At 41.1% G+C, this 13,857-nt stretch overlaps 1 protein-coding gene across 1 annotated transcript; it reads right to left on the bottom strand.

Annotated features, from left to right (window-relative positions):
• Window positions 1-1,015: 1,015 nt before the first annotated feature.
• LCTL (lactase like) lies at window positions 1,016-9,590 on the bottom strand. The gene is made up of 13 exons (XM_058811100.1): window positions 9,467-9,590; window positions 8,357-8,517; window positions 6,503-6,590; window positions 6,162-6,271; window positions 5,748-5,876; window positions 5,188-5,283; window positions 4,461-4,515; window positions 4,218-4,379; window positions 3,392-3,666; window positions 2,954-3,080; window positions 2,324-2,523; window positions 1,763-1,826; window positions 1,016-1,131 (listed from the first exon to the last, which is right to left on the bottom strand). Exons 1-13 carry the CDS (start codon window positions 9,588-9,590, stop codon window positions 1,016-1,018), a joined length of 1,707 nt encoding a protein of 568 aa, XP_058667083.1.
• Window positions 9,591-13,857: the final 4,267 nt, after the last annotated feature.

Raw genomic sequence — 13,857 nt, forward strand, 5'->3', positions numbered from 1 at the left:
TAATTGGCTGGACAAAATAATTTAAATATGTTGGCAGTTGCATTTGTTGTGTTGATTAATCAGTGAGGTAACATTTTGGTGGTCTAATTTAAACAATTCCATAATTTTGTACACACTGACTAAATAATCTGAGACAAATATTTTGCATTAAAAACGTAACTATGGGTAAGTAAGAATAAGGAAACCTCCCAATATTAATGCTTTTTAAAGATATAAATTACAGATTATTATTATATATTTTTATAACTTCTGGTTTCAAGCGCAGGAAGTTGTATTTCAAGTACAGCCAGCCGAATTGGGGAACCAAGTTTTTATAGTACTTGTTTCTACCTGCAGTAGAAGGGAATTTAAGGTGGAATATTAATTTTGGAAGTACCTGGCTTACTTAAAATTCACATTTTTGAGTGTAATATATTATAATGTTGTACAAGGTAAGTTTAAACTGCAGGGATGTGGTTTAAATCTGATTCAGAAGTTGTCACCTTGGATTACTCACTTCAAACAACTCTTCCCCACACCTAAATAGCAAGGTATATATTATCCTAACTTTTAGACATGAATAAGTTCACATTTAAGCAGTGCTCTTGGGATATTGAAGTCCTTTTATATGTCTTTCTTCAAATAGCAATTACATGATAATCAAAATGCTGTTGATGAACAGACTGAAATCAGAATTTGCAAGCAGCTTTTAATCACTTGACATTTGTACTGGCAAGATTTGAATCACTTTACTCTTAACTGTTTTTCTGACTAACAAAATGTGTAATAGTTTCCAAAATAGTAAGGATTGTAAAATCTCCTACTTAGAATTAGTGGAAAGAGAATGTATTTTGGTAAAAACAAAGAGATTATTTGGGAATTGAATAGAAAAATGATAAAAGCTCTAGATGGATTGGTAAATAATATTTCATTACAGGGGTATAAAAAGAGGCATCTGTTGTAAATTTTAACTACTCAAATAAAGGAGCTGCAGCTTAGTTCTTTTGGCAAATGAGGATGTGTGCAAACATCAGTTTTAGCTGTGGTTTCGAAGGTAGAATATGAGGAGGACAATACTGATGAGAATGCAGAGTGTGAAAACTGTAGGAAGAACAATCTCTGTCACCATTTCCATGTGAGTAATCAGGGAATCTAAAATTTGAGAAACGAGGAATATGTAAGAGATTTAATCCCCTGGAGTACAGTAATACCTAACTTAGAGTTAACATAAAGATTTTTTGAACATAAAAATGTTAACATTGGCATAAACAGCAAACAAAGCAAATAGAATTTCTTAAGTCTGCCAGAGCTGTGGCAAATCCATGATAATTTTCCCTCTCTTTTTACTTCTGAAGACATGTCAGTGCTCAAAGGGCTGCAGAAATTGTCCTTGCTGTGAATTAGCTGCAGTGCATTAACAATATTTTACAGGTCCTCTCATATTTATTCCCCTCACCTGAAGGTGAAAGAAAATTGTCAAAGAGAAATCCTTAGGAAGCTTTGGCCTTTTTATGATTGTTCTGTATCTGTTTGAAAAATTAAAAGGGTTTTATTTTGTAGAACTTTATTCCACTGAGAAGCCTGGAAGAGTTCAGTAAACCCATTTCATTCACACTGAGCATGACTTGGAAGTGGAGGCTGAGCAGGAATTAACTTAGGCTGACTTCTTTAGAGGCTTGTAGTGCTTTTGGGGAGCAAATACCTTTTAGCAGCATTCAGAGAGCAATTTAACATCTGAACTTTACAGAATCTGCTTTTGTAGACAAACCAGAGGCATCCTTACCTGCAGCAAGGTGTTGGTGTGTGGCAGAGCAGGTGTCCATGGCCTTGCGGTGCCAGCTCTCCACCTGGGAAGGGTGACACTTCTGTGAGACTGAGCATCCTCCTCACTCCCACAGCTCCCTCCTTGGCCCTACAGTTAACTTGAAACCATTTCATTCTGGCAACACATGGGTTTCTGAAAGTATCTTTGTGGTTTTCATTTTGGGGTATTTCTCAGAGTTAATTGTTTAATAAAATTTCTAGTGGCACATAATACATTTCAGGTTATTTTCCAGTAGGGTAGGACATATGTGGAGCTTTCTGCCTAGAAATCTGACAGCACTGCTAAATAACTTCTGATGGAGAGTTTTTGACTTCATCACTAAGTCTACCTAGAATACTTTAGAAACAGTAATTGAGTCTGTTCCACTTTCAGTATCTAAATATCTCTCTATTAAACAGATCCCTGTTTTACAGAATCAAAGTGTCACTTCTGTACCATATTCATACAAGTTGTTTCCTGAAATTCAATGTGATATTTGCACATAAAGGGAAAAACATCAAAATTAGCAGCAGACATCACCTCTCTTGGATTGGGGAATCCATTTGCACTGATAATCTTTTTATAGTAGTCAACAGATGCCTTTGGGTGCCGTGGTTTGTTCTTGTTTTTGAAATCAATGTGGTAAAGCCCAAATCTTTCAGAGAAGCCTTTGTTCCATTCAAATTTATCCAGCAGTGACCAGGCAGTGTAACCTTTGACATTTACACCATCATTTAGAGCTGGAAACAGAACACAAATCACTAATAAAGGTGAGGTTTGTCCTTCAAATATGGTTCTGTAAATGTTTTGGTTTGGTTTATAGCAGGAAGACATGGGGAGCAGGACAGAAAAAGGAAGTACAAATTAATTCAGATGCTTTGAAATTGCTGTCTTTAGCTTAGAGGTACTAGAACTCTATGGGACTTGGTAATCTCTCTGAGAATGGAAACTGATGATTTATTGAAGTATTAAATCTCAGGTAGGTTATTGTAGTTATTAGTATTGATATGTTTGCTTAGGTTGACATTTTGGTGAAAATTTGAGTCTGGTTTGCTGTCCACTTTGACTTGTGAATAGTTATTTCTCTGTGATTGAAAGGACAAAGTAAAAAAATAAGCAGAAGGTGAAAATACTCCAAAGTCAAATCCTGTAAAGCTGTTTTTGAGTGACCTTTGAGTATCTCATTGATGTATCCCTTCAGGTACTGGATCCTCCATTCGTCACACAGCTGAGAGCACTGCATTGTTTCAGACACTCCATTCTCTGTCACATAAATCAGGGGGTTCCCATACTGGGTCTGCAAACAGAAATGTTTAAATTGCTTCACATAAAATAACTTCAGCAGAATATATGAATTAGCGAAGTGCATGAAAAGCAATTTTCTACATTTACTTACTTTAGTAAGAAAAATGTGTAGTAGGGATTTAAGTTAACTATGGGGCTTATTTTAAAATGACTGAATTCTGTAGTTTTCTGAGCTGAAATTAAGGGTTTTTTGACAAAGAAAATTCCCACTAGGACAAGACCAATAGCTGGAACTGTTGAAAATCTCAGTCTAAACCAGGCATTTTGTTGCTTCCTTTCTAATTAAAGATCTTCTCTACTCACCTTGATGAAGTTGAGCAACCTTCTGAAGCCCCAGGGCACAGAGTAGAGCCACTTAGGGCCTGGAGCTGGCCAGTTGGGGTCCACCAGTTCAGCCAGGTCAGGGTCAGTGTGGTAACTGGACACTTGGAGGAAGGGAAAGCTCTTCTGCAGAACATAACGAGTGGTAAAATGACCAATTCCCAGGAAATCCGAGGTGCCTTTAATATAGGTTTTCTCTTGAACTGAGAAAGTTGGTAATCTTGATGTCCCCAGGCCCTGCTGGGCACTCTTCCTACCTAGCAAAATAATTATAGGAGACAACTTTTGAGGAGCACAGAAATTGGTTTTCTTTATCTCACCAGCAATAAATAAGAATTGTAAAATCCTGGATGGTTTGGGTTGGAATTGACTTTTTAAATCATTACTTCACCCCCTGCCATGGGCAGGGACACCTTCCACTATCCCAGGGTGCTCCCAGCCCCATCCAGCCTGGCCTGGGACACCTCCAGGGGCAGCCCCAGCTTCTCTGGGCACCTGTGCTGGGGCCAAGTATGGTTTTCCTGAATTTAGTGTTAATGTTGAGGACACCTGAGCTTAATTGGCTTTTTAAGATGAGATCATCTTTCATCCTTTCGGGTTGGAGAGTAAAGCTGGGTACAAGACATGGAGAAACAGTGATTTCAGGTGTCCTGGTGTGTCCCCAAGGTGCTTTAGGAGCTGTGTCCAGCCTGGGGGCCTTTGCTTTGCTGTGTCTCCCCTGTGCCCTCACTTTTAGCTGTGGCCTGGAGTTACTCTCCTGTAATGTGCTGGAAGTGTGGATCTATTCATGTCAGCTACTGGGACTTACCTACGTAATTCTTCATAACCTCTGGGTAGTCCCCTCTGTAAATGGGGTTTGCAAACCATCCCAGGTGGAACTGGATGTACCTCTCAGCAGCATCTCTGTCTGTCTGGCTGTGTGGATCAACAGGTTCCCCCCAGGCACTCGTTAGGGAAATTCCAACCATCCCTTAAAACAAAGGGACAGTTCTGCAGTTCTTGAAGCCCTTAATAGGAACAGCAGCACAATCACAGAATGAATCCTCATTACCTCTCTGCTCCCTGCGCCAGGTGGTGTTGTAGGAGTGCCAAACCTTGGCATGGGTCTGTAAAAATAATGTTACAATAAAATAAATCCTGTGCACGTTTTCATCCCTTATGGCATGGGAAGCTGGTGAGCACTTTCTGCACTGAGGTCTGCCTGAAAATACCACAGAATTTCTTTTGTGTTTATTCCAGAAACTTTAATTTCATGTAAGACATCACAAAAGCCTTTATGCAAGATTCCTTCCCTAAATTCCAGGACATCCACATGGAGCTGACACACAGCCCTCAGGCCAGGGCTCTGTCCCATGGCTCTGCTCTTTGAATGTCTTTCCCTAATTTATTCAGGTAGATGAAAGTTCATTTTTACCAGACACTTCCTGAAGTCACTTGCAACATTCAGGTTCATTTCAACAGGCCAGGATGTTGGTTTCTAGACTAACCTGGATGTTTTCTTTTTCAACCACCTTGAAACAAACTAGAAGAGACATTTATAATATAAGGAAATTCAAATTGTTGCAAGTGTTAAATCAAGCACCAAACAGTGGTAGTGCCTTGGATTCTGCACTGGAGGTTTAAAGCCAGATGATAATTTCAGTGTCCTGCTTGGAAATTACAGGGCTGTGAAACTACATTTCAGTTATATTTCAGTTATATTTCAGTTTAAGGAGTGAAATTTGATAAAAATCCTGAATTGACACACAATTTCAGGCACAATTTCAGGAGGTTTTTACTTTAATGATGTGATGAGCAGCCTTGTAGGCACCGCAGCCGCCAAGCTTCAGTCCTGGCGCGTGCTCTCCTGTTTCATAGCCCTTCTCAGCCACTGCCTGCAAACACACAGAGGCACAGTCAGTCCTGCCCTGGGCTCCAGAGCCAGGGGATGTGCTCCAAACTCTGCATCCTGCTGGGCTGGCCCTCTGCACTCCCCTCTTCCCTTCCTTGGCTCCCATTCCCTGCTTGGTACCCAGCTGTGGCATTGGGAGCAGGGTTACAGGGGTGAGCTGAGGAATGGGGAAGGGTAAATAACAGCTGCCTTTCCCGTTCCTAATTTCTAATTTCAGTCTCTCCAGCTGAGGAGTTTTCAAAATTTTCCTGGAATTTCATGTATTAAAACCCTGCCCTCGTGCAAAATCTGCCTGCTGAGATTTTTGGCCACGAAGATTAATGGTTTAAATGTTTCCCCTTCTCTCTCCATTTTTTTCCCCTACTCTCCTCTAGTGTCTCTTGCATAGAATTTTGGGAACAGAACAGTGCAGTGGGAGAGTTTGGAAGGAAAGCATTGATGACTTACCCAAGGATTGCTGAATGTAATCCAGTGTTTCACACGGTCACCAAACTTCTCAAAACACAGATTTGCATAATCGTTAAAATAATTCATCATGCTTATGTTCTGCCAGCCACCATACTTTTCTTGGAGAGCCTTTGGAAATAAGAATTTCAAGATTCAATAATTGTACTTGAAGGTCAGCTGCTGCTTAAAGAGACCTCTATTTCTATTTAATTCTGTTTGTATTTCTGGCTCAGAAAGAGATTTTTCAAAACTTCAATGCACATAAAATCCAAATGAAAAGGAAAAATTTACAAATTCTTAAAAGTATCCAGGCTTCTCTACCTTTTTCAAGTACTCTTAGTTCTTAACCTTAGGAAATTATTTCTATCGGAAGGCTTTATTTGAAGTTTTTCACTAATTTAAATATTGTCCGACCTGTGGCAGATCCCAGTGGTAGAGGCTCACAATAGGGGTGATGTTGTTTTCCAGAAGACTGTTAATTGTGTCATTGTAGAACTGTATTCCCTTCTCATTCAGTTGTTCAGCTGATGGAAAGCACAGACAAGGAATTACCTGCAGTGGTTCCCAAATAACTGGAAGAACAGAAATCTAAAAGTATTAACCAAGGAATTTTACATTACAGTGTTGGGAATTCTGTAATGGTAAAATGCAGACAAACAGAAATCTGTAACAGGAATGTTGAACAACTGTGGGTTACTCAGGAGTAAAATTCCTTACAGATAATATTGGGAAGAATGTGGTGAAATCGTGCTTACCTTTGATGCCTGTGGGCATAATCCTTGGCCATGAGATGGACAAGAGGTAGTGATTCACCTTCAGCTCCTTCAGCAACTGAATGTCATCCTGTGAGAAGAAAATCCAATTAACACATCCTGAGGCCAAGCAGAATAACTTCAGTTCCTCATCTGTCTTAACTAATTCTGAATGCAGAAAATCTATGGAAGATTTGCACAAAAGAGGATTCAGTCTGTTTTTTTCTGATCTTTGAGGTGATGGCTTGTTCTACTTTCCTCTTCAACCACTTTTTTTTGACAGGCCAAAGAAGTCCTGTAATGTTTTGTGCAACTGTGGAGACTGAATGTTTGCACTACGGAAAAATGAGCTGAGGTCTTGCAATACTATTATATTTATATCAGAATTTGTATTAGAAAATAATAGAGGCCTGTAAATCTTGACTTCAAACATTTCAGCTCAGGCTCAAAAACGTAATTACTTGAACTTTCCTTCACTGTCTTATACTGGAATGAGAAAACCCCCTAAATCCCATATGAATGAATGTTTGTTCTTTTGCTAAGAAAATATACATCTTCAGTGTTCAATGAAAGTAGAAATTGGTGGTATCTGTGCCAATGCAAAGAGAATTCTGATGATGAAAGCAAAGAGTGCTCTGATATAAAGAGGACCAGGTAAGTGGACAAATACAAGCATGTTTTAGAAATTATTTCTAAATCCAAATCCAAATAATCTCTGTGTCAATCTCCTGGTGCCACACCCCAGTAGGCTCAGAGCCCCAGCTTCTCCGAGATACTTTTTAAGCTATTCTTTCAAACTTCTGCTGCTTGAGAGCTCAAATGAAACCTCTCGTGCATTTTCCCATTTTAGGAGAGTACGTCATAATTAGTTTCTTTTCTCTTGGTTCTTGCTGAGACCTCTGGTGATCCCTTGAACTTCATCTATGTAGAGAACCCTCAGTGGAATATAACTTCTATTAAATTGGTTGCAATTCCAATTATGTAACCCTGGCTTCTCACAGTCATTTGGATTCCCCTTGCTGTGTATCTGTCTTTCTCCAGCACAGTAATTCCAAAATTGGTTTTGATGGTATTGGCCTTGGAAACATGTGAACAGAGCTGCATTGATTATTTGTTATCCTTTCAAAAAATGGGCAACATCCAGACTGAATTTTGAAGCCTCTGAAAAATATACGGAAAACTTCATAAATGCACACACATGTGATGGTGTTTGCAGGGGTCTGAGGATGAGGAAACATGAGGATCTGACTCCATGTTTCAGAAGGCTTGATTTATTATTTTATGTTATATATTATATGAAAACGACACTAAAAGAATAGAAGAAAGGATTTCATCAGAAGGCTAGCTAACAATAGAAAAAGAATTAATAACAAAGGCTTGTGACTGACTGAGACAGTCCAAACAGCTGGACTGTGATTGGCCATTAATTAAAAACAACCACATGAGACCAATCCCAGATCCACTTGTTGCATTCCACAGCAGCAGATAACCATTGTTTACATTTTGTTCCTGAGGCCTCTTGGCTTCTCAGGAGAAAAAATCCTACGGAAAGGATTTTTCAGAAAATATCATGGCTACACACACACATACACAAAAAGTTAATTTTATTTAAAGCTCAAACATGTTTATTGTATTTCTAACTAAGCATTTGGACTTCCTTACAGCATCTAGAATATTTTTTGACACAAAAATCCTGAAAAGCTGACATGTATTTGGGAAACACTGTGGGATTATTGGTTTTATGAGATTATAAAGGAAGAAGATTTTACTGAACTGATTAAAAACATCAGCACTTGGATTCCTAAATTGAATACCTTTAGAGCAGCTGAAGGTGCAGGTGGTTCCCCCGAGCCATACCTTGACTCTGTAGTAGCCATCGCAGGCGGAATCTCCCGTCTCGTTCCTGAGCACCTTCCCCTTGCTGTGGGTGAAGGCATCCCAGATGCTCGGCCCTTTGCCATCCTTGTCCCAGGCCCCCTCGGTCTGGTAGGCAGAACTCCCCACACCCCACAAGAAACCTGGAGGTGAAAAGAGGGGAGTTATTGGAACAGCTTCCTGCTGGTTGGTCTCAGTGCTAAATGCTCATAGGAGAGAGGAACTGGAAGGGAAAGGAGGCACTGCTGGAGAGGCTGAGGTTTCCCGCATTTCAAAATGTGTCTGTGCCTAAATAGGTCTGAAAATGGGGAATAAATGAAGGTGTCCTGTTCTGATGCACTGAAGAAGAAATGGCATCCTTTCATTTATTAAACCTGTAAAATCTGTACTTTACAGTGATGAGGTAGGGCATTGATAGCGTAGAAATGTCTTACTGTAAAAAACAAATTAGGGTTCCACATCATTTCTCCCTGCTGGTTTTCATAGTACTTTTAGCAACTACAAGTTTAGATGTTATGTAAAATATACAGAAATATTCTGGATTTTTTTCCTATTGTTACACAAAAGACTATATCATAAATGACTTGAAAACTTGAGTATGAAAACCAGTCAGTGCCTGTATATTTCTAGCTTTGATTTTGCTTGGATGAAATTTGTTTAAATATGTGTCAAAGAAAGGATAAGGTTCATAAATTCATACTAAGAGTGGATTGGATAATACTGAGCAGCTTGAAACAAACCCAGCACAGTTATTGCACTGATTTCTTAAATAACCTGCATAACAAAGGGTATTTTAGTTTATTTCATTAGTTGTAGGTAATTTGTAAAAAGGGAGAGGAGTTCTCAGGTGTGACTTGTTACACTTGGATATGAGCTGTTATCTGTGAGCCTGTCCCTGTGTTTCCTGTTGGAGCGGATTTATGGAATGCAGGGTCATGTGGATCTCTGTATTCCCAAAGTGCTCTGCATCCTGCAGCCACCTCCATTTCTGTTCCTGCCATTTCCCTGGAAGGACCTGAAAACCTCTGGGTCACTTCCTTGGGCACAGGAGCAGGTCTAGAACATTCCAATCCAGCCGGGTGTGGGCGGTACCAGCTGGGAAGGTGCCGTAGTAGAAGGAGCCTGGGTTGTTCTTGGTCCACGGGAAGTCCTCGGCCACGCTCAGTGCCATCACTGCCACCAGCACAGCCCAGCACCTCGGGGTGTCCCTCCTCATCCTCACCAGCTGGCCCTGCCAGGGAAAACACCAGAGCTCTGTCAGGGCTTGCTGCTCCACAAATCTGGGGGGTCAAAAGGGAAAAGCTGATTCTTTTTCTGCTGGATGGGAACTAATTGAGGGCTGAAAGTTTGGGCTGAGTGGAAGGAGCAGTTAGACTTCTGCAGGGTGGGGAAAATGAGGGAAGATTGATCCCCTTAATCAAAATTATAATTATTAGAAGCCACATATTTCCCCTAATGTTACTTAGCTTTATTCTAAAGGTCTCTTTGTTGGTACCTATTTTGTTCTGAATTTCAAGCTGTCCCACAAATATAAGTAAGTAAAATTCTCTAACCATGACAAAAAGAAAGAATTATACTGGTAGCATCTTCCCACCTGTCATGGCAACAATCCCTCTGGAAGCTGAAAAGGAAAACTAATACTTGCAATTATTGCCATTTTAATTAATTGCAGCTTTTATCATGATGCTGTCCTTTTTATCCAATCCCAGCATCAATTTTAAACTGTGACATCAAGTTAAATTATTAGACACATTTTAGCTGAGTTAAATAAAGTTTCAGAAGGGCTTTTAGAAAAGCAGTTTTCCCCAAATTGATACAGCCCCCAAAGGATGTTTTACATTCCTGAGCATCTGCTGGTAAATCTGAAGGTGGGGTTGGGCCATGAGGAAAAGCAGAACAAATATTTAAAATAATCATGTTTTGCATTGGAGTACCTGAGCTGCTTTGCAGGTTGGCTCCTGACAAAAATGAACCCCCAAATGTGGCAAAAAACAACAGGCAAAGGACTGACCCCCTTTTCAGAAATGTAATAAATGTACAGCCTCAGAGACCTCCCGTTCCTCTGTTTATTAATGATCATCTCCTAATTAACACAGGAACTACACAGCTGGCTTGGGAAAATGGAACCACTTCAGCACTAAAGGCTTTAGTCCTGGATTAAAAATATCTCCACCTCGGCATTCCAAATGGGAGCATTTAGATTACAGGGTTAAAAAAGCTTGTAGCAGCCTATAAGCATTTAAAATCAGGTCTAGATCTCTAGAATTACTTTTATTTTGAATATAAAAGGTTGCAAATACATGTGATTTTAACTTAGACATTGCCAGCAGCTCTGTGGTTTAGTCAGTAAATTTAAATTTAGCAGTGCCCTTCATCCTCTCATTAGCACTGACCAACAGTCCCAGGAAAAGGAGCCAGGAGAGCAGGAAATGTGCAGGGGTCTGTGATGTTTCTGCAGCTCAGGCACTGCCCCAAGGCAGCAGGGCCGTGGGGATTTACAGAGTGCTGCTAGCAGCTAGGAACTCGTTTGGAGTTAGGCATAACAACCAAATCAATATATTTTTCACTTTTGGCTTGATTATTCTTAGTAGTACAATTAGAAATAATTTAAGTACCTCAAGAACAATTAAACACTTCAGGATTTTACAGCACTCTGTATTGAAAAAGATAATCTATGCACAATCTGCTGTGGAATATTCAATCAAACACTTTGCAAATTCATATGTGCATTTTGGAACTCTTCATTGCTCTGGTTTTCTGGCATGTATCTCTACAATCACAGTAGAAGAAACAGCTTTTTAAATAGTACAAAAAGGTTTAATAAGTTCAGACTATAAGGATGGTCCTATAAAACCCATTTTACCCCCTTGCTGTCTGGCAGCTGAGTTCCCTTGTGCCCTGATTGCAGCTGGAGTTATTTCCATTTCCCCCCATCCCTGCCTTACCTGGTGTTCTTCACAACAGATGTGTCCTATCTGGGAGATTCCTCTGAACTGCCACAAACCTACCAGAGCATTCAGAATAAATTTACTTGCCCAGAATAATTGCATGGAATTAATCCAGGCTATCACAAAACCTCGGGAGAAACATCTAGTTGCAAACAGCATTTTGTTCACTTACAGTCACAACAAAAAGGAACAATCCTTTTGTATCCACAGCCAATGCTGCAGGATGAGCTTTAGCTTAACCACAGGAATCTGTTAGCAATGAGGATTTTCCTTTGTAAGCAAAATGAGCTTTGCACTTATCTACACATTCATGCAGGACTGCCTCTTGAACAAGGGGTTTGTAGATATTTTTCATCAGGAATTGCACTGATGGGCCAAGGATGGGTTCAAACAGAAAAGGGAAATTTAGGTGAGATATATGGAAGAAATTCTTTACTGTGAGGGTGGGGAGGCCCTGGCACAGAAGCTGTGGCTGCTCCTGGATCCCTGGCAGTGCCCAAGGCCAGGTTGGATGGGGCTTGGAGCAGCCTGGGACAGTGGAAAGGGGCTCTGTCCATGGCAGGGGTGCAATGGGATGATCTTTAATGTCCCTTCCAACTCAGAGCATTCTGGGATTCTGAATTCTGTGATTTTCTCTTGGTGCAAATGTCTGTGTCCTGGATGGTGTTTGGCAGGGAGAGCTCAGTGACAGATTTGGGGAGGCCAAGGGCTTTGTTTTTAAATGGCATCATTTAAAATCAGATAATTAAGATGCAGGCTTGAAAAATCACATGCTTTTCCTTTTCTTTCTAAAGGAATTCCTTATGGTGATGTCTTTGTGGAAAAAAAAAACAACAACTCTCCAGTCTGGATGTTCAGCTCAAGCTAAAATTAATTTCTTTTACTTCTGGAGTTACATTCAGTCCCTCTCACCCATAATGTCCATTGAAAAGGCACAAAACCAGGTAACCACTGCTGGGCTGAAAATGTGATTTCAGCCACCTCTGCTCACCTGGCTGTCAGGTGAGAAAACCTCTCTGTGCTGAGGGAGAGGGGGCAGAGCCTGAGCCAGGGCAGAGGGAGGCTCTGGGCACCGAGCACAGCAAAGGTGTGGGAGCTTTTCCCACAGCCACCCTGAGGAAAGGCATCTCTGGGCAGGGCAGCAGGAGCAGCTCAGCTCCTTTTGAGGCTGGGGGATTTCCTCCTCCTGCTGTGCGCCTCAGAGCTGCTGGGTGCTCTGGCTGGGTGGCTCCTGCCTGGGACCTGCTCTCCTGGGCTTTGCAGCTGTACAGTTTGTAAACAAACTCCTGGTTATTCCTTTGCTTACCCAGTTTTGTCTTTTTGTGCCTTTTTGTTTTTGTTTTTCCTGAGCAGTGCTGGTGCCCTCGCGTGGCCAATTTCATAGCTGAGAATGTTGCCTGGTAGAGTAAAAAGTAAGTATCAACATTGCAGTTCTTACAGAGCTTCTCAGAAGAGAGATCTCAGAGATATCTCAGAGATCTCAGATGTAAAATTGCACTGAAATGAGAGCAGGAATATCACCAGGAGCTCCTTGTTCAGCCCGCAGGTCTCTCTGTCCACTTGCCTGCCCTCCTGCTCCTCAGGAAGGGACATTTTCAGGGACAGAGGTGATGATCCTTGAAAATCGAGCAGCTTCTGCACACAAAGGGCACTGCTGTTTGCACAGCTTCTGCTGCAGGAGACATGGGTGCTGAGGGCACATTTTTATCACTTTTTTTGGCATTTGGCACATTTTATCTCCTGCAGAACCAGGTAGGGCAGTGAATCAGAGTCACCACAGCCCTGAATGATGCCAGAGGTGTGGTGATTAAGGGTGGGCATTACTCATTCCTTGTTAAATCATAATTGCACCTAAAAATACCTCGAGAACAAAGGCTCTGGCACGCCAGGAGAGGCTGGGAGTGTTCAGAGAGCTGGCAGGGGAGCACACTGACAGCTCACCCCTCTCTCCATGTGAGGAGCTGCATGGATCTCACCCAGGGAGCTTGGATCAGGCCAGGGCTGAGCTCAGAGCTCTGCTCTGCCTGCCTGGTGCCATATTCATCAGCCAGGCTGCTGCTTTAGGGCATCACTGAAGTCACTTGGTGAATTGTCACTGACTCAGTGGTGAGGAGGAGCCAGCCCTTGGTGTGCATGAAAACACAATTCCTTCCAACTGCATTTAACATGGGCTGCCAGGAACATGACACTGTCCCACTCTAAGTTCTGTTTGCATAGGTTTTCTTCTCTTAACATAATCTTTTCCTGTGATGTTGTTTCCCAGTTTCCTGCATAAAACCCCAAATTAAAAAAAAAAAAAATCATATTTACATTGTGACAGCTTGGTCATTTTTTCCTCTTGGAAAAGTTTTATTAGCAGCAGTTTTTGAACTGTGCCAGAAACACATCAAGGCTATAAAATCTTTTATTGTATTTTATTGGTAAAAAGAATGTTTTTTTAAAAATCTACTCATTGGAGTCTGTCCAAAATTGGCCAGTGAAGTAAAATGCATAAAATAACCTGGAAAGCAACTTCTGCAATGGGCTCATTCCATG

The sequence above is a fragment of the Ammospiza caudacuta genome, chromosome 10, assembly GCF_027887145.1.
Source record: "Ammospiza caudacuta isolate bAmmCau1 chromosome 10, bAmmCau1.pri, whole genome shotgun sequence".
In the NCBI taxonomy this organism is placed as follows: domain Eukaryota; kingdom Metazoa; phylum Chordata; class Aves; order Passeriformes; family Passerellidae; genus Ammospiza; species Ammospiza caudacuta.